At 41.1% G+C, this 22935-nt stretch overlaps 1 protein-coding gene across 1 annotated transcript in view; it reads left to right on the top strand.

The window, feature by feature from the left end:
- The window catches only part of MLIP (muscular LMNA interacting protein), a 169796-nt gene that overhangs the window by 63269 nt on the left and 83592 nt on the right, over positions 1 to 22935 (top strand). Inside the window, exons 3-5 of the mRNA XM_073335117.2 lie at positions 3169 to 3327; positions 5959 to 6345; positions 13009 to 14646. Coding sequence (XP_073191218.2) covers positions 3169 to 3327; positions 5959 to 6345; positions 13009 to 14646 — 2184 coding nt within the window. The remainder of the gene's footprint in view (positions 1 to 3168; positions 3328 to 5958; positions 6346 to 13008; positions 14647 to 22935) is intronic.

Below are 22935 nucleotides of genomic sequence, written 5' to 3' on the forward strand. Positions count from 1 at the left end.
GGATGCCATAGTATAATGCACCAGTCCTTATATTCATACTTCTTGCTTGCATTCCCACTTTGGAAGTATGCGCATACATGATTGTGAGCTTAGTTGTACAAAATGTTTTTAAATTTTTTTTTAAATTTCTATAAATGTTGACTCTGTGTGTACTTGGTATTCTCTCTCTATTTTGTTGAACCTTTAAAATTACTAGTCTGAAAACTAACTAATAACCCCTATTAAATATTAATGTTACCTCCATTTCTGATCATACAATATATCTGATATCAAGTGTCAAACAACTACATTACAAGTGGGAGATTACAAGGGAAAGCATTAGCAACTGTGTCAGGTAGCAAGGGTGCTGCAGTACCTTCACTTCTAACTAGAGTTGGAAGGGTAAAGAACAGTCACAGATCCATAAAAAATCCTTGTGTGTTTTTAAAAGAGGATTTGAAAGGCTGCCTGCAGCAGATTGCAGTGAAGAGCGAGGTGCTCTAAAGATTGTGATGGATGGTGTCAGCTTTACAAAGCTCACTCAATGGCTAGCTAATATGATGGATGCCCCAGCTTGAGCGAAGGTGATCGTAAATACCATCATAAATATTTGCTCAGGAAAGTCCCTGATGATAAGAGTCTTTCTGTAAGTTTCTATAAATCATTTTACACATTTATCCTTTCACTCCTTGAAATGTTATTCAAGGAGATGGTGGAACAAAGAAGAGCTAAGGAAATGCAATCTGCAGGGATGATAACGCACTCGTTCTGAAAAGTGCCAGCAGTCTTTGGTGTGGAGATTACAGACCAGACTGCATTCTAGTCACCAGATCCTGAAAACAAATATGCGCATGCTTAACTTTATGCACACGAGTAGTCCCAGAATCAACAGGATAGTTTGCATGTATCCCTGTTCGCAGGAGCAAGGCCCAAGTATTCTATTGTTTGCAAACTAATTGCGGAACTGCCTATCTGATAATTGCATCTCTGATTCATGAAGACCAAGGGCCAGATTGAAGCGCAGGCCACCCACTGGGGAAAGGCAGAGGCAAGGCAAGGCTGTAAGAAGCGTTGTGGCTCTTTGAAGCAAAATACCACCCAGAGCTCCCTATGAAAAGGAGTATCTAGCATTCACTCCTCCACAGGAGCCTACAGGTCATGTGCCTTGTTCTTCCACGCATTGCCAATCAGCCTTGCTCGCTGAGGCTGGGGCTCAGGCTCTCTCTTTCCCACATCCCTTCGTAACCTGCATCTGGAAGCAAAGAGCAATTCTAGAATGTATAGCACATTCACATGAGTTTGTGAACAAAAGGGCCCAGTTTTGACTTGTGAGGTCATATTGTTCATAAGCATTGAGGTGACTGCCATGTGGTCAGTGTATTTACCTTATGAAGATTTTAAAACATTGCTCATTTAGAATTAGATCTGGAGAAATATAAAATTGTTCTTGACTGTGTCTTAGAGAATAAGGCTCTTATCCTAAACTGTAAACCAAACTCCAGTGGGCTATGGCTGTGTAAATAATCTGATTGCCTTGTGTAGGTGATTTTGGAGGCAGGTTTCTGATCATGAAATCAACATCTACTTAAATTGTTTTAGCTGAAAATCTGTGTTTAACATTTTTAACATCCCGTCAGCTACAAGGCTAGTTTTGCTTAAGTTATATGAATATTTTTCGTCTTTATGTCCTAAAATTGCTACTTGCTTTCAGATGCAAATTACAAAGGAGTATAATAAGTAGCACGTTGCTCAAATTTCTGTTTCGTTGTAAATGAGAAAACCACAGGGGAAAAAACCTCATAGATTGCTGCTATTATGCTACAGCATAATTCAATTCAGTTTAGTCCTGTATTATTATGTTGTCTGAAAATTAGATTAACTACTACAATCCTGAAGTCAGATTTTAGGGATAAACTCCATGAATTCCTTCCATGTTCTTCCATCAGGAGGATGGGGGTTGTACCCCTTACCCACCCATGGAAGAATCAATGGAATCTGATCCACGGTTGTCCCCAGATCTGCTATGAGGTCCAGTAGAGGGGCCGTTTCCATCTCCTCTCATCAATCTCTGCTGGCAAGACTGCTTTATACCAGCTTCATTACAAGGGCTTCTTCTGCCAGCACTTGCCTACCAGGACCTTCTATTAAGGGGGATTTCATTGATTGGAGGGGACTGTGGGAAGTCTTGTGCTGTCTTTTAGGTGGAATTCCCATTATGTGCTGAGGCAAAAACTGAACAGCCCCACCCTCTTGACCCCAGCCTGCACTATTCCTTCACAGTCTTTGTGTAGTACCCCAAACAGGCAGGAAAGGATGAGAAGGAGGTGGGGCCATGGCTTACCCTGACACCTTCCCATATACCTATAGGCCTGTGGGACTGGATGGCTCTGATGTGGAGGTGAGGGAGGAAGTATATTGTAATCTCTATTTGCCTGGGACACTCTTGGAAGCAGAATTCATCCCCAAACTCATCCATGGTTGGCATTGGCTCCATACCAACTTTTACTCTAGGAAGTGTGTCATTTGCACATATTAATGGTGTGGCAAAAACAATGAAGCAAGTTTGGGTTTTCTTCTATTTCCTGAATTATTTTCACAGGTAAACCAATTGGGTGTGTTGATTTTAGTTACAACGTAATTGTTTCAAGAGACACCTGTGATAAATGACTGTGGTTTCATTAATCTGCCAGCTCTATTTCTATGTCATTTGCTACAGTTAAAGGTGCCTTGTTTCAAAAACAACTGTTTAAATTTGTGGTCCGTTCATAAGCAAAAGGTTTTTTGGCCATAGCCTGTGTTCAGGCTGGTGTAAATCTGCTGAACGCAGTAGAGTTATACAGTGGCACATGCAGACTAGTGGAGTGCTGATGCAGGAGAATTATGGAACATCAAACTGTGGGCCAAACTCACCACTGAGATACCCACAATGCAACTGTACCGATTCAATATGGTGGCACTAGGTGTGAGCCAGACAACGTTTTGTCCTTTATGAATATACTTTCTCAGATTTGATTAGAAAATACATATATTGCTAGGACACAAAACCCATCCATCAGTAAAGCTAGTGAAATAAGCATAAGGCATGAGGATGTATATTGGATCAGTCATAAGACTTAAACAGACTCTTTCTTCTTTGGTAAAAATAATCTCCATCAAGATTAAAAGCTACATTCATTATGTATCTTGTAGGTCCCCTCTGGAGAATCCGGAACCAAACCTTTGACCTTCACATTTGTTCCATCTATCGGACGACTTCCGACTCACTTTCAGGTTGTAGATGTCTGTAAACTGCTTATGAGAACTTCAGAGGAGCCAAACAATGAAAGCAGTCAAGAAATTATAAATAGGGTAGGATTTTATATTGACATAGTTTTACATTTACTTGAAAGGTATGGAAAAGTCTTCCTGACTGTCACTGAACTGGTATTGTTCCTCCTTAACCTCTTCCCTGTTGGAGTTTGAGTGTAAATTCCAGGACCATCAGAGAAGCAGCCATGCAATATACATAGAAACATGGGAGTTGCTATAATGGAGCAGACTGATGGTCTGCCTAATAAGGTATTTTGCCTTTGGTGGAGTTTATACCTGAAGTAAACCACTCCCCATCTCCATAATGTGTTCTGCCAATTATGTAATGATATATCATGATGATGTGATGAGGGTGGAAAGGGGACATGAATAGGTACATTCGAATTATCATAGTGGAATACACCAATAGTAAGTCACAGAATCCTGCCTTCAGCAATGGCCACCGTTGGATGCTCCACATGAAGGTGCCAGTCCCCATAATTATTCTAATTCTGCAAAAATACTGCAGTAAAATTAAAGTTTCTTCTGTTTTGAAACTGCCTATGTTAAGATGGGTGCTCTACACTTGAAATGGGGAGTACCACAGGACGCAGGTATCCTTTGCTAACTGGGACAGTCTTTGAAGTGCAACTGCTGAACAGCACAGAGGACATGTCTTACTGACTTCAGCAGGTGAGCACCTTATCTCCTGCAGACCAATATCCTGTGTAACTTTTGGATTTAGGTAGTATAACTACAAATGTTCCTCTTGATCATATATAAATAATTTTTAAAAATGCTGCTAAACCATTTGCCTTGGTGATTTCCTGTGATAGTGAATTCCCTAGGCTCACATTACGCTGCATAGAGAAATATTTCCTTTGCTTTTCATTTATTCTTGTGTTATTTGAAAGCATAAATATGATCCTCTGATTAATTTCCACACTCCTTTTGGTCTTGTCCCTTCAAGTCCTTTTATGCTACATTGCTGGGAATGCAATTTGGTGGCACTCCAGTTCAAGTAAACATAAGCTACACATGGGGGCAAGTAGTGTGCAGCACTAGGAATAGTTCCTGAACTGAATGGAAGTCTCAAGCACCTTGAACATCTTCTCCCCAGGGCACAGCATTACAAAAACGGTTGAATGTGGGCAGAGAATGGGCGTGTCTGAGGAAAGTTGAGTTTAAATGTAATCCTCATTTTGCAAATAGTCACTTAGTTACTTGCTCCTTCCTTTGACCGTGTCTTGCTCCTTCCTTTGACCGTGTAGCTGCTACTTGCAGCAGAAGTGCCAGAAACTCCCTAGAACTGGGAGGCCACCGGCACCTGAACCATGCCCCCACACATGCTCTGCCCCTTCTCCTGAAGTCCCACCTTCACCCCACCTGTTTTCCCAAGGCCTGACCTTGCTCCACCCCTTCCTCCCCAAGGTCCCATCCTTGCTCTGCCTCTTCCTCTGAGGCTCCCACTTTTAAAAGTGATGGGGCTATGGCTCCATGACCTCCTCCCCTCATCCTGCCCCATTTCAGCACCCCTGACTAGCAGTGCTCTCAGGAAGCAGAATCAGGTTTTCCTGAGTTCTGTGTCCATCCATCACATTTCAGTATGCTCTAATGCAGGCAGTACTCACGTACGCTGAGCAGCAGTAGGACCTTCATACCCCCTTTTATTCTCCTTTCCAAACTGAGCATGGCCAAAATTTTCACAAGCGAGTCACCCAAACTCAAATTTAGATATCAAAATAAGTGGTCTGATTTTCGAAATAACTTATTTCCCTGTAACTCCCATTGCAGCCAATGGGAATCTAATTCTGTAGTATGCCCCTTACAGAGCATGCATATGTAAGCCCTACTGGTGATTTATTTCATACATCCATTCATCTGCCTGATCCCTTCTGCTAGGCCAGGGAAACAAAATACAGCAATCATTTCAAATATTGGATGACTCAGCAATGCATAAGACATATGCAAAGGATAACACTACTGCAGCACTTGCCGGGATAAATACTAGAAACTGAAAAAGCAGAATATTATCTGCTGTAAAAAGAACAATTGTGCTTTGTGCTAAAATGCTTACCCTTAAATGTACAGTAAAGCTTCCTGACCTCACATTCTTTTCTTTCCTCTTTCCAAAGAATGCCCTGGATTCAGGTCCTTTGTTCCTTTGTTGCCATGTATGGGTTTTGCCCCAAATTTCTCTGTCAGATAGTTGTGAGTGGTATTGTCTGCTCTTGTGGATCCCACAGTCAGAATTCCACCCCCATCATGTCTGCTTTAGGCTGGCCTCACAGCTCATTCTGCTTGACTGCACCCCATCCTCCCTCCCAGTTGCAATGTTATTCCCAACATCAAATCCAATCTATTGTGTTGACTTGAGTCTCCCATTTCTGTGTTATGTAGCTAGAAAGGCGACAAGTGTCTCCCTTTATAACAGAGTTAATGTATGGGCCAGTGTGTTGGTGGGAGGGAAGGTGCCGGGAGTGGGAAAGCATGTTAGTGGAACAATGGAACAGGCAACTTCTGTTCTCTCGGACTCACCCAGCCTAGGCTGGAGCCTGAGATCTTGGCTTATCTTCTGGGAGATTGGTATCATAGTGCCAGCTAGTGCTGCAAGCTAAAGGTTCCTTCTGTTTTTATGGAGAAACAAATAATATTCAGCTAAAATAGAATTTATTTTAATGTGTTTTGCAGTCTACCATAGTCTCTGATGACCTGGCCTTAAAAAGTGGAATCAGGCAAGACAGTGAATCCACCTATCACGCAGGCAGCAGCCAAAAGATTTTCCAGCCAAAAGAGTATAAGATGAGCAAAGGAGACATGCAGGAGGGTGACCTTTTCAAGGCTGAGTTTGTCTTTATTACGGACTCTGATGAAGGAGATGAAGAGACCGTTTCCAGAAACAGTGTTCAGCAGCCTTCTGTAGGTCATGGCATTGGGCATGCGAGATGTCAGCTATTGGCCACCTCCCACATTTCTTCTGGTGGTGAGTCAAGCAAACCTCATGGTGACCTGAACGTTCCTGAGACACAATGTGCTGCGCTGTCAGTTAGTGCTACCCGTTCCCCCAAACAACGCCAGGTAAGTTATTATTTTAACTCTCCTGTGTGGGTGGGGTGTGCATGTCAACTTTCACTTGCCATCTCTTTTGCGATGTGGTCATCCAGTTCAGCTCAGGATGGATGTTGATTACTGGCTGCTTTTTGTGGATTATTAGTAATTTCTCTCTTTTGCCACAGTCAATAGTTCTACATTTCTACCTAAAAGTGGGTATGTGTCTCACAGTAGAGAGGGTGTATAAAGGGAGCTGTTAACAGAGGTGGAGGTGAGTAGCTGGTGCAGATCTGTTAATCTTTTTCTTCTTGCCTCTCTGATCTACTCATCACAACACAACCTAAAGGTGTAGGACTAGATTCTCAATTTGTGAAAATTGGCATAGCTCCATTGAAATCAATGGATCTTGGAGCTAAACTGATTTAGCACTGAGGACCTGTATGTGAATTTTCCCTTCTCTGAAACTTATGCAGTCATTGACATCTGCGCAAAGAGGGTATAAAATGCTTCTGTTCTAAATTAGTGTCATTTTTCATTGTCTTTGCACGGGTGTAAACGACAACTCAAGGTGCAAGGCCCATTCTGTGGGCTTGTCTTCACTGCAACAGTTAGTACACTTGAGTTACTGCACTTAACTAACTCAGGTGAGAGTGAGCCCACTTCAAAACCACACTTGGAGTTACAAATAGTGATTGGATTAGCAGCACAGAGTGACTGGATTAACAGAATGATTAGAGTGGATTAGCTGCTGATGAATTGCTGTAATTTGAGCTGCAACGCACCCTTCCCCCTGCTCCCCTTCTCCCCCCCCCCCCACCACCATTGGCCAGGGAATTTGAGTTCAAAGCACCACTTAACTGAAGCTACAGATTGTTTTGTGTGGATGGGAGTTGAGTTAAGGGTAACCCTTGAATTATAACTCAAGATAACTACTCTGTTATCCTATACATGGCACATGGTTTTATATTAGGCAAAATTTAGGACTCTAAAGAAAAAAATAACTAATGGTGTTCAGAGTTTATTTTATTTGGAGATGGATGAATTTGAACCAGAGGGTAAATAAATTGTGCATACATTCAGAAACTTGACTTCTGATGTTTCTGGAAGGAGCACAGATTGTCTGCAGGGAACTGTAGAGGGGGAAATAATTTTCTCTTTTTTTAAAACATAATTGGCCAGATCCTCAATTGGTGTAAATTGATGTAAATCCCTTCACTTCAATAGAGCTGTGCTAGTCCGAAAATCCAGCCCTTTGGTGCTTCTAAAGAGAAAATAAGCCCTGTTGCTTTCTCTAACAAAATGAATAATTCTTGATGTCCAAGGCTCAACTCCTGATGTCCTTATTCAGTTTTTACTCAAATTCCCAGTGATCTCAGTGTTCTCATGTGACTTTATGACTGAGTAAAACCGAAAAGAAAGGAGCTTAGGATATAATCCTTCACGAGGAATTATTCATTGGGCTGTGCTCAGTCCCAGTGAAGTCAATGGAAGTATGATGGCATATACAAACCCCACATGGGGCAGCACAGGGCTAAGGAATTAATGTGGGTTTAGGCAGCTTTGGCCCACGACATATGTGAGAGATGTCAGTATTGGAGAGAGGAGCTTAAAAGGGAGAAGACCAGCTCAGTTCGTGGCACATGAGTCAGGAGAGCAGATCTCCAGTCCTCAGGTCTTGGAGCAAGGATTGGATAAAGGCAAGAAGTCCTCAGCTGAGCACTGCCTGGAGACCCCTCCCTGAAGGAAGCACGGTTCTGTTGTGGATCCACCTGTGATAAGACTATTGTTTTATACTACTGGTGACCTTAGTTTGGCCCACAGCTTTGCAGAAGCATTCTGGATGAGAGCTTTACCACATCTGTGGGATGACTTGTTGGTGTGGGTTTGTTGACAACCACCAAGAGGGTGGACTATCTGAGGCTCAGTCTGAGGACAGAGCCTCGTGAGACTTGACTGGCATACAGGAACACCTGGACACTGCAGAGCAGAGGCCTGGGTGAGTGGTAGGGCCTGGTTCAAGGCCTAGGGGGTGCCCTGGGATAGGAACCCTGCTGATAGGAAGTGTTGCCTGTGTAAGAAACAAAAGAATTGGTCCTTGATGAGGCAGCTTACAAGAAATGAAGATGAAAATTTACTTGTGGTACTTTCAGTCCACACAGATCATGGAAGGGTTAGGAATTTTCTCCAGTAGCAGCTATCAAATATATGGCAAAGTTTTTATAAGTGAAACAGAGAGTAATATACATGCCATAGTTTCTTAATGAGTTTTTGATGGTCTGACAAGCAATAGGAGACTTGATTGGCAGTGTAGGAAAAAAAATGTAGCCTCTGGCCTTCTGTGCAGAGTTTGGAAGAATTCAGATAAAGACTGTTCAACTGTATTAATCCTATACCTGAGTGTATACAGGGTAAATGTTTATTATACCTGATGTGTATGCCTCAAGTGTATACCTTTCAGGTCATTGTTCTAAAGACACATGGCTGACAGATCAACAACTTTATGTACTCTTCCCATCTTCTTTATTGTCTAAATAATATCTGTTACCCTGTATGTGATAAATAGAATACATTTTGACTAAGCTGCTTTTTTCTGGTGTTCAAAGTCCATCTCTACTGAGCTCCTCTCAATATTTCTATGGTAACTCGCTTGCTTTTAGTGGTTTAGTATTTAGTGTAGTGATTAACCCTAAAATGAAGGGAAATTATGAAAATTTAAAATGGCTACGTTACTTATACCGGGTGTAGTGGCACGCGCCTGTAATTCCAACTACTTGAGAGGCTAAGGCTGGCAGATCGCTGGAGCCCAGGGGTTCTGGGCTGTGATATGCTATGCCGATCACGTGTCCGGTGCCACTGACAGCCTGGCCAATGGGTGGCTGAAGGACTGGCTAACAACTCAAACGATGCACTGTGATCAGCGCTCTCTCTAGGAGGACTGATTGGACAAGGTGATATTACTTATCTGCTAGTAAATTTACTGGTATTATTCACAGAGGTGTCTCTTACATAGGCGTCTACATTGTAAAATGATCTCGGTTACAAAATCAACATTATGGTCAACTTTGGTGATTGTACATATACTACAACATTTGTTTAAAAGAATCACTAACATCTTCATTTCCTGTCGGTGGGGGAAGGAGAACAATGACTGACACTGAAGTAAACAGATGTTCCAAACACCCTTAACTTGCTTGACCATTGCTGCAAAAAAAATTAATGTCATATTCAAAGTATGAAAAGCAGTTCAGTATTTCAAATTTAATAACTTACTAGTTATCACTTCTTCTGCTTCCCTCACTTCTTGTAAGCCTGAAGTGGTTGTTGAAGTAGCCGGGAATCATGAGGCAGGCAGTGATCATAAATCAGCCAGTTCTCTCCGTTTTCTCTTCTGTAACGCTCATGCTCCACCCACATGGCATAATGGAGCACCAGTTGCCCCAGAAGCGAGAAGCCACTAGATCAACTCATGTGTTAATGAATTACTAACCGATCAAATGTTTAGTGAATAGGGAGGAGCAAACAAATAATATTCCATGTTAAAACATGGCAGATGTGAGTTTAGATTCAGCTGATGAATGATGACAGATGCACATAAGGCTGCAGGGTGGCTCATCTTTTGTAGTTGTGTATGAGGGCATGGAGAGAACATTCCCTCATTTCCCCCTTGTGCCCTTACACAAACCCAGACACCTTGTGACTAGAGGGTATAGGTTCTCCCCAACCCCTTCTGCATCTGCCAGCAAAGCTGGTCATCCATAGATGGGAGTGAATGGTGCACCCTCTCTTTGTACAGGCTCTTGCTTTAGGCCATAATCTAGCCCTTATAAAACAAAATAAACTATAATAATCTGTAGTTTATCAGCATTCTGGATTCTGCTCTCATGGTATCTTTTGAGAGTCTGCTTTTCGTATTGGCTCCCACTTCACAGACACAATGAAATTTACAAGAACGCTCACTTTTTAAAGGAAATGTAAGAGTTTCAATATCAGATCTCTGTGTTTGTCTTTGGGTAACTTACCTACATGGAAATCCCAGGTTACAAGGCAGGATGTCCCAGATATTCTTTTTCTGACCCTGTTATGATGGGAGATTCCATGAAATAGCTAATAGGAAAGCTATCCATTAACACTTTAAAAACTCATTAACCTTTTGATGAATCCAGCCCAGTGTTTCATGTCCTTACTGATCATAAGCAGAAGTAGTAGAAAAAATACAGTCTGTTTACATATCTCTTACATGCCCCACACTGTATAGGTGCCCCACAGAAACAAACACCTAACATAAAAGATTAATTCTTATTATGGCATTGGATTTCAGGTTCGGTAGTCTTGCCAATAATTTTGCAAGGTCATAGTCTGTGTGTGTGTGTGTATGTATATATATACGTAGGTGTGTGTATTTAAAACCCAGTTATAAATATAATTATGAGAAATCTAAAAAACAAGGTGCCCATCAAAGAGTTCAGTGTTGCTTCAGCTAGATTGTAAGATCCTTGAAGTAGGGGACATACTGTTTTATGTTTGTAAACTGCCAAGTCCATTGCTCAATAGATGATAAAAATAGTAAGAAGCAATCAGAATGCCAGATACATTCTTCCCTCTGAACTGCCACTGAACAAATTCCTTAATATGGTGATAGCACAGTGCTGCAGGAGGTGCTGCATGAGACATTAAAAATGAGGACCTAACCACTTCTAGGACCTGATTCTTGTTTATACAAAGGCACTTCCTACAGCTTTGGCACTATAGAGAAGCATTGAAGTAGGAGCAAAGTACATCTACCCCCACTTTCAGGCCAGTGGTGTAAAGAGGCTATAATGAATCAGGCTCCTAATCTTTAAAGGTCCAAATATACTTTATGTGAGACAGCAGTTCTCCACCGGGGTCTGGGGCCCCCTGGGGGGCCTCAAGCAGGTTTCAGGGGGTCTGCCAAGCAGGGCCGGTGTTAGACTCGCTGGGGCCCAGGGCAGAAAGCCAAAGCCGGGAGGTGCAGTGCTAAAGCCTGGGGGCCCAAGCCCTGCCACTTGTGGGTGAAGCCAAAGTCTGAGCAACTTAGCTTAATGGGGCCCCCTGTGGCATGGGACCCCAGATAATTGCCCTGCTTGCTATTCCCTCCCCCACCCCAATGCTGGCCCTGGCTTTTATATGCATTGAAATAGTTGTTGTGGCACAGCTGGGCTGTGAAATTTTTATAGTGGGGGGGGGGGGGAAGGGCAGGAGGCTCAGAAAGAAAAAGGTTGAGAACCCCTGCTGTAAGAAATGGGGTCTTAGTTCTAGCGTCCTGAGCAAATTCCATGTTCCTGCCGGTACTTGTATTCGCTCTTTCTGTTTCCTCGACAGATTCTGCTCTTCCTTGCAATCCCCATGTGTTGGTTGGCAGCTGATGCAGTCAACCTGAGATGAAGCTACATTTCAGTAGAGTGTGACTTGATCTATGTACACATTCACCACATCATCTATGTGGTCACCTTTTAAAAGTGAACAATAATTACCACACAGTGTCACAGTTTCTCCTGTACTTAACAAAGGAAATACAATACCTGTTAGAAATTGCTGACTTAGTTTTAACCATTAAGTTTTCATTTAATTATTTTCAGCAATATCAAGAGAAATAGAAATGGTGCTCACTGTATATCAAGGGCCTAGTCTCACTCCTATGGAAGCTAGTGGCAGTTGTTCCATTGACTTCAGTGGACGCAAGATCAGGCCAGAAGTTTTTTAAATGGTTCAGGACTGTCTGGAATAAAAGATGTTCGATCACCCTCCGATAATATTATTATTTAGAAGTATTTGTTAAAATTTGAAAGTAGATGAGTAATGTGTAGAAATTGTTTGTTATAAAAACTGAACAAGAACCTGCAAACCTCCTCCTCCTTATTTGTCTGATACAAATGTAATACAGCAGTAGTTATTCAAGTGTGGTATGCTGCAAAGACTAGTTTTTATTTTAGTTGCAAACCAAGCAACATATCAACTCGTTATCTGACAAATTCTAAACCATATGGACTAAATCTTGAAGTACTTACTCAGGAAAATCATTGCCTGACTAAGGACATCCATACATAGTCATATAAACTGTAGTGGGTTTCTACTGTATTTTCAGTGGAGGGAGATATCTTTCATATGTAATTATGACATTATAAGAGGTAATCCTTTTGATGACAGACGGTTTGAATTCTATCACCCTTATTCACATTGTGTAGGACCTTATTTCATGAGGAACAGAATTGGACACTAAATATATTATAGATATTTAGGGCCACATTCTGCTCTCACACCAATGTAACTATTGTTGTGATCAGTGATCATATATATGTGTGTGTGTGTGTGGTTGAGGACCATAACTTCTAGTTGCATCATATGCTTACTGACAGCATGATTACTTCAGTTTTTGCTTAAATGGGAAACACAATAGCCTGGAACCTAAAGAAGTGGTAACTTGTTTATGTAAGCAAAACAAAATCTCCATCAAAATAATTTAAGTGCACAAGTTGTTTGTTCTGAATCCTGTCTCATTAGAAAGCAGCCCACCAGGCTGTGTTACTGACAGTTAAGATACCCTGGTGCTGTTAGCCCACAATATAGTACTAATATAAATACTTTATGCATGATCATGCAACCAATATGTAAGATTTTAACAGTTTCCCTCATCTCACTCTATTTTAACACTTCTCTTTCTTTTTTTCCCAGTTAACTTCTCCTTCTACTTTTGATCATCTTTCTCATAAACCACCTGCTGCCTGCTTAATTTCTCCAACTAAACTGAAAGTAGAATGTGAGATTGTTAACCCGAAACAAGCCTCTTCTCTGGAAGAATCCTATAACAAGTGGCAGTCTGCAGCTAGGTCTTCTAAACAAGATTCATCTACGTGTTTTCAGGCTACTGCTCACAGTTCACCTCTTTACATGTCCCAGAGATCCCCATCTGTATTAAACAGCCCTTCTTCCAGTACTCAATTCTCCAATAACCTTCAAATGCCAAATATTGCTATGCCTAACTATGTTTACAATACGTCTGAATTCACAGCATCATCAGATCCAAGCAAGAGTCCAACTCCAGTTTCATATTTTCCCAATTCAGCGGGAATGCCAGGTTCTCCAGATCAGTCTGTATCTCCCTGTTCTTCTAAGAAATTTAACACATTTTTTGCCACCCCTGTCCATATCACAGCACATTCATTATCACCTAGTCCTAAACCACTGTCCTCCCCATTTTATGGTTCCTCCTCAACCATATGTAGTGTAAATGAGCCTTGTAGCAGGATGTCATCTAGTGGAAATCTGCTGAAGTCAGGAATTAGATCCCCTCTGCCAACCAGACTCTCCCTTTTAACTGCTATTCTGAAGTCAGGCCCATCTCAGCAAAGACCACTCTCCCCTGCATCCTGTCCCCCTACCTTTTCTCCTAACTCCCTTCGCTCCTCAACATGCACAGTAGATCAAAAGTTTAAAACAAGTCCCCCTACTCCTAAGAAATCTGCCTCAAGCTTTTCTATTAAGTCAAACTCTCCAAGCCAAGAGGAACATTGGCCTTCGCTATTGTCTCACTCACCCATTCATGTGCCTTTGTCCTCAAAGCCCATTTCTACTCCTCGGGCTAGATCCCTTTCCCCTAAAAAGCACCTTCATGCCAGAACACTTTCTCCTGACTCATTATATCCTCTGTCATCCACCATTTCTCCCTATAGGAAAACAGTTGTGTCTCCCCTGTTACAACCCAAATCACCGTCAGTGCCGCCCCCTGTCCCGAGACACTCTTCTTCCCTTCACCCTGCACTTTCTCCTACAAAACCATTGCCTTACCCTGTCCACAAACCCCAAAGGCCTGAAAAGTCTAGGAGAGTCCACACCTACTCACCCACTTTCACTTGTAAATCATACCCTTTATCCTCTCCTGCCAATGAAAAAGGCATAGTCTCCCCTATCCTAGAAAAATGTTCCTCCTCTTCTCCAAATCTTATGCATCCAACCTATAAATCAAAAGCAGGTTCATCCCAGATATCTGCTCAGGAACTGAATCCTGTCTCCCCTACCCCTTCAAATGTCTCAACCCATTGGTCTTCGTCACCTGCTACTTCTACATCGCCTATTTGCCCACCCTATAATATTCATTCCCACTCACCACAACTTAATTCCTCCTCACTACACCCAAAACATAGAGTTTATTCATCAGCTGCAAGACCTAAGCAGTTGCCCACTATATCAGTAACACCATGTAGATCTCCTGTCCCAGGCCAGTCACCTTGTACACCGTTGTCAAGATCCAGGGAGCTGAGTTCACCTAAGTCTTTTTCCCGGCCTCCTGATCATGAAAGCCTGAAACCCAAGGTACTTGTCTTGCATGCTTATTTTCTAATAGACCTTTGTCTTCATACAAAAATTTACATAGTAAAATTAAGCAACTGGGTAATTGTTTTAAAAGAGAAAAACTTACTGTATTAATGGTGTAAATACAAAATCATAACATCACATGTTACTAACAGCATGTTTTACATTATGGAAGCAGCCATGTCAAGAGTTTGTAGTGTAAAAAGATATTGTCAGTGGGTGGGAGAAGGAGCTGGTGGAGATTGACTTGTTGGCAGTTGTTTGGCAATAGATTTGATTATCTTTAATTGTTATAAAACTCAGGTAAAACAGTGCTGGATATAATATTAATAACTAAACATATTCTGTGCAAGTTAAGAGAGCAGATGTAAGTCAGCATAGTTCCCCATTGAAAACAATGGAAGTGCACTGATTTATATCAGCTGAGGTGAGGCAGAGAAAGAATCTATCTGTTCTCTCAGTTTTCACTTGTTGATCTCTGCTGCTGTTATGCCCAGTCCTGGCAGCCTGCTACAGTTTTGGCTAAAATCCCAACTCTTCTGCAGCTCTGTCCTAATCTTTTGCCTCATTCTGCTGTGTCCACGTGCTGAAGAAGAGCACTGTGTAGCTTGAAATCTTGTCTCTCTCACCAACAGAAGTTGGTCCAATGAAAGATATTCCCTCGATCCACTTGTCTCTCTGCTACACTATAGATACTTCACCTCTACTAACTTGGTTGGTAAAGTGCTGACTTGATTCTTGTGCTTCTGTGTTGTAAATTCTTAATGTTGTAAATTCTGTATTACGAAAAAAGAACCCACCCCAACTGCATTTGCTGCTTCAAATATGTCTGCCCTGCACTCTGCTGAATCAGCTCTGCCTCCTGCTCTTTGCCCTCCATAAGAAGAGGGGGAGAGTCCCAGCAGAGGGAGGACAAGCAGTAAAGGGAATTGCTGTAAGAAGATTTAGAAATCAGTGACTTTTAAAATGCTTGATGTGGAGTGCGGAGTAAGAAAGAAGGAATGGGAGGGGGGAAGAAAGGGAAAGTGTGTGGGCCAAAAAGGATGCAACAGATGTGTACATGTGAGAACTAAGGGAGCTAGAAAACACAAAAGAAAAGATGACAACAGAAGCAAATAGAGTTCATGGTTTTCTGTCCTCCTTAGCCAGGATTCTGCACTCTCCATTTTTCTTTATTTCTCTTCTTTCTTACCCCTCGGCTCTCCTCTTACAGCTGAAGTATAGTTACGATCTTCGGAATGATGTCATACTTTATCGAATTACTGTAATTATCAAATTACTGTAATATCTTTCACTGGACCAACTACTGTTTACTCTTGAGCTTTCATAGATTTCCTCTACAACTCACATTCTCTTGTGAGCAGAATACGATCTCTTTAATGTTCAAGTCAAACTTTCAAACTCAGGATATTTGAGTGTGATTGAAATTTGACTAGACAAGCTCAGCCATCCCTAAATTTGAGAGAGCTGCTATTCTGTGGAGTTTTACAGGCTTTAGAGATCTTGGTAAAGAAGTGTTTTATAAGCAAGGAGAGAATTAAGGCAAAGAATGTTAGACCCACTGCAAAGCTGGGTCTGACCTAGTTTTTGTCAAACAATAGGAGTGAGAGGCCATGAAGTCACTACTGACTTTACTCAAAAAATAGACAGCATTTTTATTGAAATTTGTCATTGCATGGTAGCTAAAAATATTTTTTCTGTACATTCTCATTTATATTTTGACATTGAAATATAAGTTTTCAACATGATCCCCATAATAATTATACTCCACTGTATCTGAGAGTGAGCAAGAGGCCCATCAGTTACACTCTGTGTGGCAAACCCTGCCCTCTCCTCCATGGGTACAAAGGGGATATATATAACTAGCATGGTATATTCCTTACAATCAGAAAGAAAAGAAAAGCAGAGCTGGCAACTGAATGTTTTAATTAGTATTTTGCATTAAAGTTGACATTTCCCCTCAGTAAAAATTAAATCTGGTCAATATGTTCTGTATAATTCCTGTCCTTTTTGTAGCAAGTCTTTGTTGAATTAACAGCAGCATAAATGGCTCATCACCCAAATCTGTCATGTTACATTAAGACACTTTTTCTGTAAATCAAACTCTGCTGATGAGAAAGCATTATTCCTTCGATTTTGTGGTACCAAAACAGTTTGGGCGGGAGTGTGGAAAGCATGTCAGCTAGTAAAGATTCATTTTAATAAATGAAAAACTAGCAGTGATGCAGCAATAAAGCTGAAAAATCAAGCACTCAAAAGTCAGCACATTCCAAAAGTTAAGGTTTTTCCTTCAGTGTTAACTCCGCCACGTTGTACATACTCAAATATACAGTTTGTTACACCATGCAGTAATAATCAGTCACTACAGTCTCTGTGCAGTACATAGTGCTAAAATCAAACAGATTGGGGAGAAAGAGACCTGTGGACTCCACATATTGCTGGTGTTGTCTCACCTCAAGCCTTACAAAGAAAGGAAGATTTGAGAGAGAGCGGTAACCAGCATCAACAAATGAGCAAAGGCCTACCAAACCAGTGAGCTTATGGAGCTCTTGGGCCAACTCAGTGAAAACAGGGGAGGGAAGTGTTGAATTGATACGGTCATCGACCATTAATTAATTCATAGATGTTAAAGCCAGAAGAGAACCTGTATAACACAGGCCATAGAATTTCATTCAGAGATTCCTGCACCAAGCCTGTAATTTGTGGCTGCAAAAGATCATTTCTTTTGGAAAAACATCCAATCTTGATTAGAGTTCAAGTGATGGAGCATCCACCATATCTCTGGGGAAGTTGGTCCAATGGTTAATTATTGGTAAATATTACTGATAAAAATTGTGCTGTATTTCTAGTTTGAATTTGACTAGCTTGAGCTAGTTATAATTGTCACAAGTTCTTGGACATGCTAAAGGCTGTTAGGAGCTTCTACCTGATGCAACTTGATCCAGGAAACCATGTTGTAACTGGATTGTGAACACTGTACCTCACCCACCTAGTCTCTGTGAGAAAAAGGGCAGAGAAAGGGGGAGAGAACATCTCAGGTGGAAAAATTAAAACAATATCTAAACCATCTTGTATGTGTTGTGAAGTGTGCAGCTCATTTTGGGGCACCATGTTCTAATAAATATAATGAATTAGTGTTTGAATCAAAAGGAAAATGGGGAAAATGACTCCCTCTATAGCAGTTCAGCCCTTCTCTGGATATCTTTAAATCATCCCTGCCATTGGCACTTCTGTCCTCATCTCTTAAAAGATATGATTCAGCAAAATGCTTACACATGTATATGATTTAAGCATGTGAGTGGTCCCATTGACTTGCTGGTCTCATATCCTTCACCTGAAAGCTTGACATCAACAGAACTATTCATGTGCTTAAAATTACATATATGCTTAAGTGTGTTGCTGGATGTGGCCACAGATTCTTCTGAAGACCATATTTTTTCACCTGTGGTACAGACCATCCTTCATGTATGTCCCACAAAATTTCTTGGGGGATAATAATCCCAATCCTGTATATTCCCATTCTGGAAATAAAACTAGTCTTTCACCTCTAGAGACCTAGGGTGAAACCCTAGATCCGCTGAATGGAAGTTTTGCCATTGAATCCAGCTGAGCTAGGACTTCACTCCTGGAGTCAAATCTTTCCGTAGGTCACAGATAACAAGTAGGTCCCAGTGCTGCAGGCATCATTCAGGTGAGTAGTCCCATTGAAGTCAGGAGAAGTATTCATGGAAAGGCTGCAGAATGATACCCTCACTGTGGTGGGCTCAGCTGAATTGCCAGTTGTCCATATTACAAAGAACAGCATGTAATTTAGTAGTTGGCAGGCTCTACTTATGCGTAGCTGAGGACTGGGATAGGAGAGGGATGTAAATCAGGATTTACTGCAGGTGCATTGACACAGCAATGTAGGGCTGTCACCTGTCTGAACTGTGGACCTGATCCAAAGTTAATTGATGTCCCTGGAAAGATTCTGGTTGACACCAGTGGGCTTTGGATCAGGCCCTATACCTGCTTGAAGTCAATCCTCTTAGTTTAATGGATACCATATTCATCCATTAAAAGAAAAAAACATATTTTAAATTTCACAAGCACCAGCTACCTGTAAAAAAGCACCCCCAGCTCTTTCTATTGTCTGGTTTTTTTTATAGTGGCCCTCACTGTACAATCTAAACAGTTTTGTCAGGTTTTAATAACTGTGGAATGGCAGGAAATAATTGAACCTGCAACTTACAGGTACTAACTGGATTATTTTCTTTCAACCATCTAATACACGTGTTCCTAATTTTAATCACTTGCAGATGAACACATTTTCTCACCACATGCAAGTTAAGCATTTTCTCATCTTTATATCTTGGCAATATATGACCTGTTCTTGAACCGTGCTTTCACAGGTGAATGATAATTCTATTTCAGAAACAGGTCTCAGTAGCACTGTTTGCACCTGGCCCTCTTCTTGTTTTGTGATCCCAGTCTGTGAGAATAAGAGCTTGCAAAAACCCCAGCCTGAGTGGTTCTGAGCACTTGTAGCTCTCACTGAAGTCTCAGGTGTTCAGCTCCTCTCAGCATCAACCCTGCAGAAAGAAAAGTCTTGTGCAACTATCACCGTGCCTCAGTGGGTCACAGCTGAAGATACTAAATTCAGGACAAAGTGCTGAGAAATAGTGCCAGATGACCCCAAACTGGTCATTACTCTATCATTATGTTATGATAGAGCTAGTAACAAAAGTAAACATTTGACTCACCACAGTGGTTAACAAGAAGTCAAAAATGCAGTCTCCATAGGCATTCCAGCCCTGGTTTTAACACCCAGACACTGGACTATATGATAAGTGTTTGCTGAAAACCATTTTCATCAACTGTAGGGTCCTTCTAACCCCAAGAGATCAGCCACTTAGCCAGGTCAATATATAACTCAGATTTTACCCAATAATCACACAGATGCCAACCTTTTAGTAACTAAAGCTAAAGGTTTAATAATAAAAGAAAAGAAGAAGAGAGTTAATAATGGTTAATAGATCATATACAAACAAGTGATTGCAAAATCCTTATATCAGTGTAGCATCTTTGTAGCAGTGATGGAATAGACTGTTGGTTTGTAAAGTCTCTCTGGTGACTTCCAAAAGATTGGAAGCTCCTCAGTCCATAGTTCAAAAGTTCTCCTTTTAGTTGTAAATCCACAGTCCAGAGAATCAGGGCAGGAAACATGGACAATAGAGATATCTCAGGGGGTCTTTTATATTTTCTGCCATGTGCCTGGAAATTTACTGTCTCAAATGAAGCTCATAGCTCACTCAGTGCATGGAAAGTTACTGGCCCAAGTTGGAGTCCAGGGTCACATGAACATATCACATGCCCTTACATGCTTTGATGACTCAGATGGGCACCCATTGTCCATATTCTGGCTGAGGCATCCACAGGAAAGGATTATGGGGCAGGATGAGTTTCTTCTATGGCCCATTGTTAGGGTGAAGTGCCCTTAATGGGCCATCAACACATAGCTGTCTCGCTCTAATGTAAATTCTAGCCAAGAATACAACACATGTATAAGATACCAATGCATAGCCAATATTCATAACTTCAGCTACAAAGATGCATATAAACAGGATAATAATACTTAGAAAATCATAACTTTTCCATTGACCCCTTACGTGACATACTTGGTACAAGATTTGTTGTAATTGTATAACAGTGGTAATATCAATGATATAAATGGTCATATTTAATCACACAGCATCAAAGGAACTACTTGTGCTTAAATCAAGGGTGAAAGTAAAATGGAGCACGTACCGGTATGGAGCCAGCTCTGCCTCCTCCTCCTGCCCCGGAAGGGGCAGGGCCTTGGGAGGAAGGGGCAGGGCTGGGTCTCTCCCCGAAATGTGGGAGGGGACGACCTCCCTATGCATAAAGCTGTATATGCTTAAGACTTGCAGATTTTTGTTTTTATGTAGAACAATTCAAAGATTGCATGGGCTTTGAAGAAGCCATTATGATCTCAGGGGAATATCCATAATAATTTTAATGAAAGAGCAGTTGATCAAAAAGGATTGATACAATTTCTAGTAACAGAGTCTGCACAATTTTTACCAGCGCTTTTAAGCTTTAGTCATTTTGTGTGTGTGTATGTAGATTATATATATATAAAATATTAAACAGAACAAAAATACTGTGCTTTATAATAACACTGAAGGCTAAAGTCTCAAGGAATGAAATTAGCTTGCCCACAATTTCCACATATGTTTACACACAACCTATGCTTATGTGAGAATATCAAATAATTGAACATTCAAATAGGCATGCAATTATTCCATTTGCTCCTGGACTTTTACAGTTTAATGAGTATGCCCACTCTTGAAATCCTCTCCCCCCGACCCAATGTTATAAGAGCTAAACCCAGTAATTTAAAATTCAGATCTCTCACTCTGCCTTTCATTTACTTTACTGTGCCCAAGTATTACAGAAAGCTGAGAATAATGTGTAAGTGTCAGGAATAATGAATTAAAGGAGAATGAAGAATATTTAACTCTGAGTATCTTCTCTCCGGTGGTTTGTCACAATACATTACATGACTGGACTATACTTAATTATAGATTTTCCCTTTACAAATCTGTTTTCCTTTTTTTACTTATTTTTTTTCAATTGGAATCTGTTGCCATTGAAGTCAACAGCAAAATGCTACTTGCTTTAATAGGAGGACTGCAGTCCTTTTTAATGTGTTTGTGCTTCTTTGTATATTATGACACTGACTGTATCCTGGCCTCATATCAACTTTCAGTCTTGTGCATACAATTGTGCACATGCAATGAAATGTGAGCGCAGTTAGACCTTTAGATGTCCCTATTTAGATGCCCCATCTGACTTGCAAGTGCATTCAGACCATTAGTCACCAAAATTGTGCAATTGCTGGTGCAAAAAGATGTGCCTAGAATACTGAAGGTTTTTTTGTTTTGCATATTTAGCTTTTTATATATGTATATACCAATATATATATACATGTAAGCTTGGTCCACCTCCATCCCTGGAAACCCTGGCTAGTAAGCTCTCCCAGTGATTCAACAGCGCACACACTCCACGAGGTACCTTCACCAAGTGTCTTTATTATTATTTCTTGCCCGGTGCTTTAGATACAGCACAATGGGTCTCAGCCTTTTATACTGCTTGCTTTCTTTTCTGAGCTATCCAGCTGGTCAGCTAATTACTCCAGTAGTTTATCAGATTCCCTACAGGTGCAAGTGATTCCCGTAAACTACCTAATTCCCTCCTACTCTAACTACCCAGTGCCCTACATATCCTAAGTAATGAGGGTGCTGGCTGCCCAAAGGCTCTCTGTTTATAGCTGCTAACAGCCCCCTTCTCACAGTATATGGGCTGTATTTTTAAAAGCACTATACAGACATTGGAGACAATTTCCAAAACCACTCAAATGATGCAGGAGCCTAACTCCCATTTTCAAAAGTGACTTAGGTGCCTAGGAATTTCAGTGGGAGTTAGGAATGTAGGAGCTTTTGAAAATCCCACTAGGCACCTATCTCAATCCTTAGGTACCTAAATACCGTCTACAACTCTGACCCATAGCTGTCTAAAGTTAATTGAAAATCAATGAGTTAGGCTCCTAAGTCACTTTTGAAAATGGATGTAAGCTCCTAAGTCATTTAAATGGCCAAATTTAGGCTGCTAGGTAAGAAATTGAAGTCCAGGACCTCCATGGTAGCATTCTCTGAGATGCTCCCAGTTCCATGCACAGGGCCAGTTAGACAGGCAGAACTGCAGAGTCTCATGAGATGATGATGTAGGGAGAAGGGATTTAGATTTATTAGGAACTGGGGAAACTTTTGGGAAAGGGGGAGCCTATACAGGAAGGATGGACACCACCTAAACCAAAATGGAACCAGATTGCTGGCACTTTACATTAAAAAGGTCGTAGAGCAGATTTTAAACTAAGGACTGGGGGAAAGCCGACAGGTTCGGAGAAACACATGGTTCAGACATCCCTTAGGGGAGGATCTATTAATAAAGAATCTGTATGTCCTAGTGGGGAGGAGAGGATGGAAAATAATAAAATATAGGCAGGGTCTGATCAGAAACAGTCAAATAAAAAAAGTCCCTTTCAATTACATCGTGTAATGGCAGACAGCTAAAAGGAGACAAGTTTTTAAAGTGCTTATATACCAGTGCTAGAAGTCTAATTAATAAAATAGGTTAATTAGAGTGCCTCGTATTAAATGTGGATATTGATATAATAGGCATCACAGAAACTTGGTGGAATGAGGATAATCAATGGGATTCAGTAAT

This window comes from Lepidochelys kempii, chromosome 3 (genome assembly GCF_965140285.1).
Source record: "Lepidochelys kempii isolate rLepKem1 chromosome 3, rLepKem1.hap1, whole genome shotgun sequence".
NCBI classification, from domain to species: Eukaryota; Metazoa; Chordata; order Testudines; family Cheloniidae; genus Lepidochelys; species Lepidochelys kempii.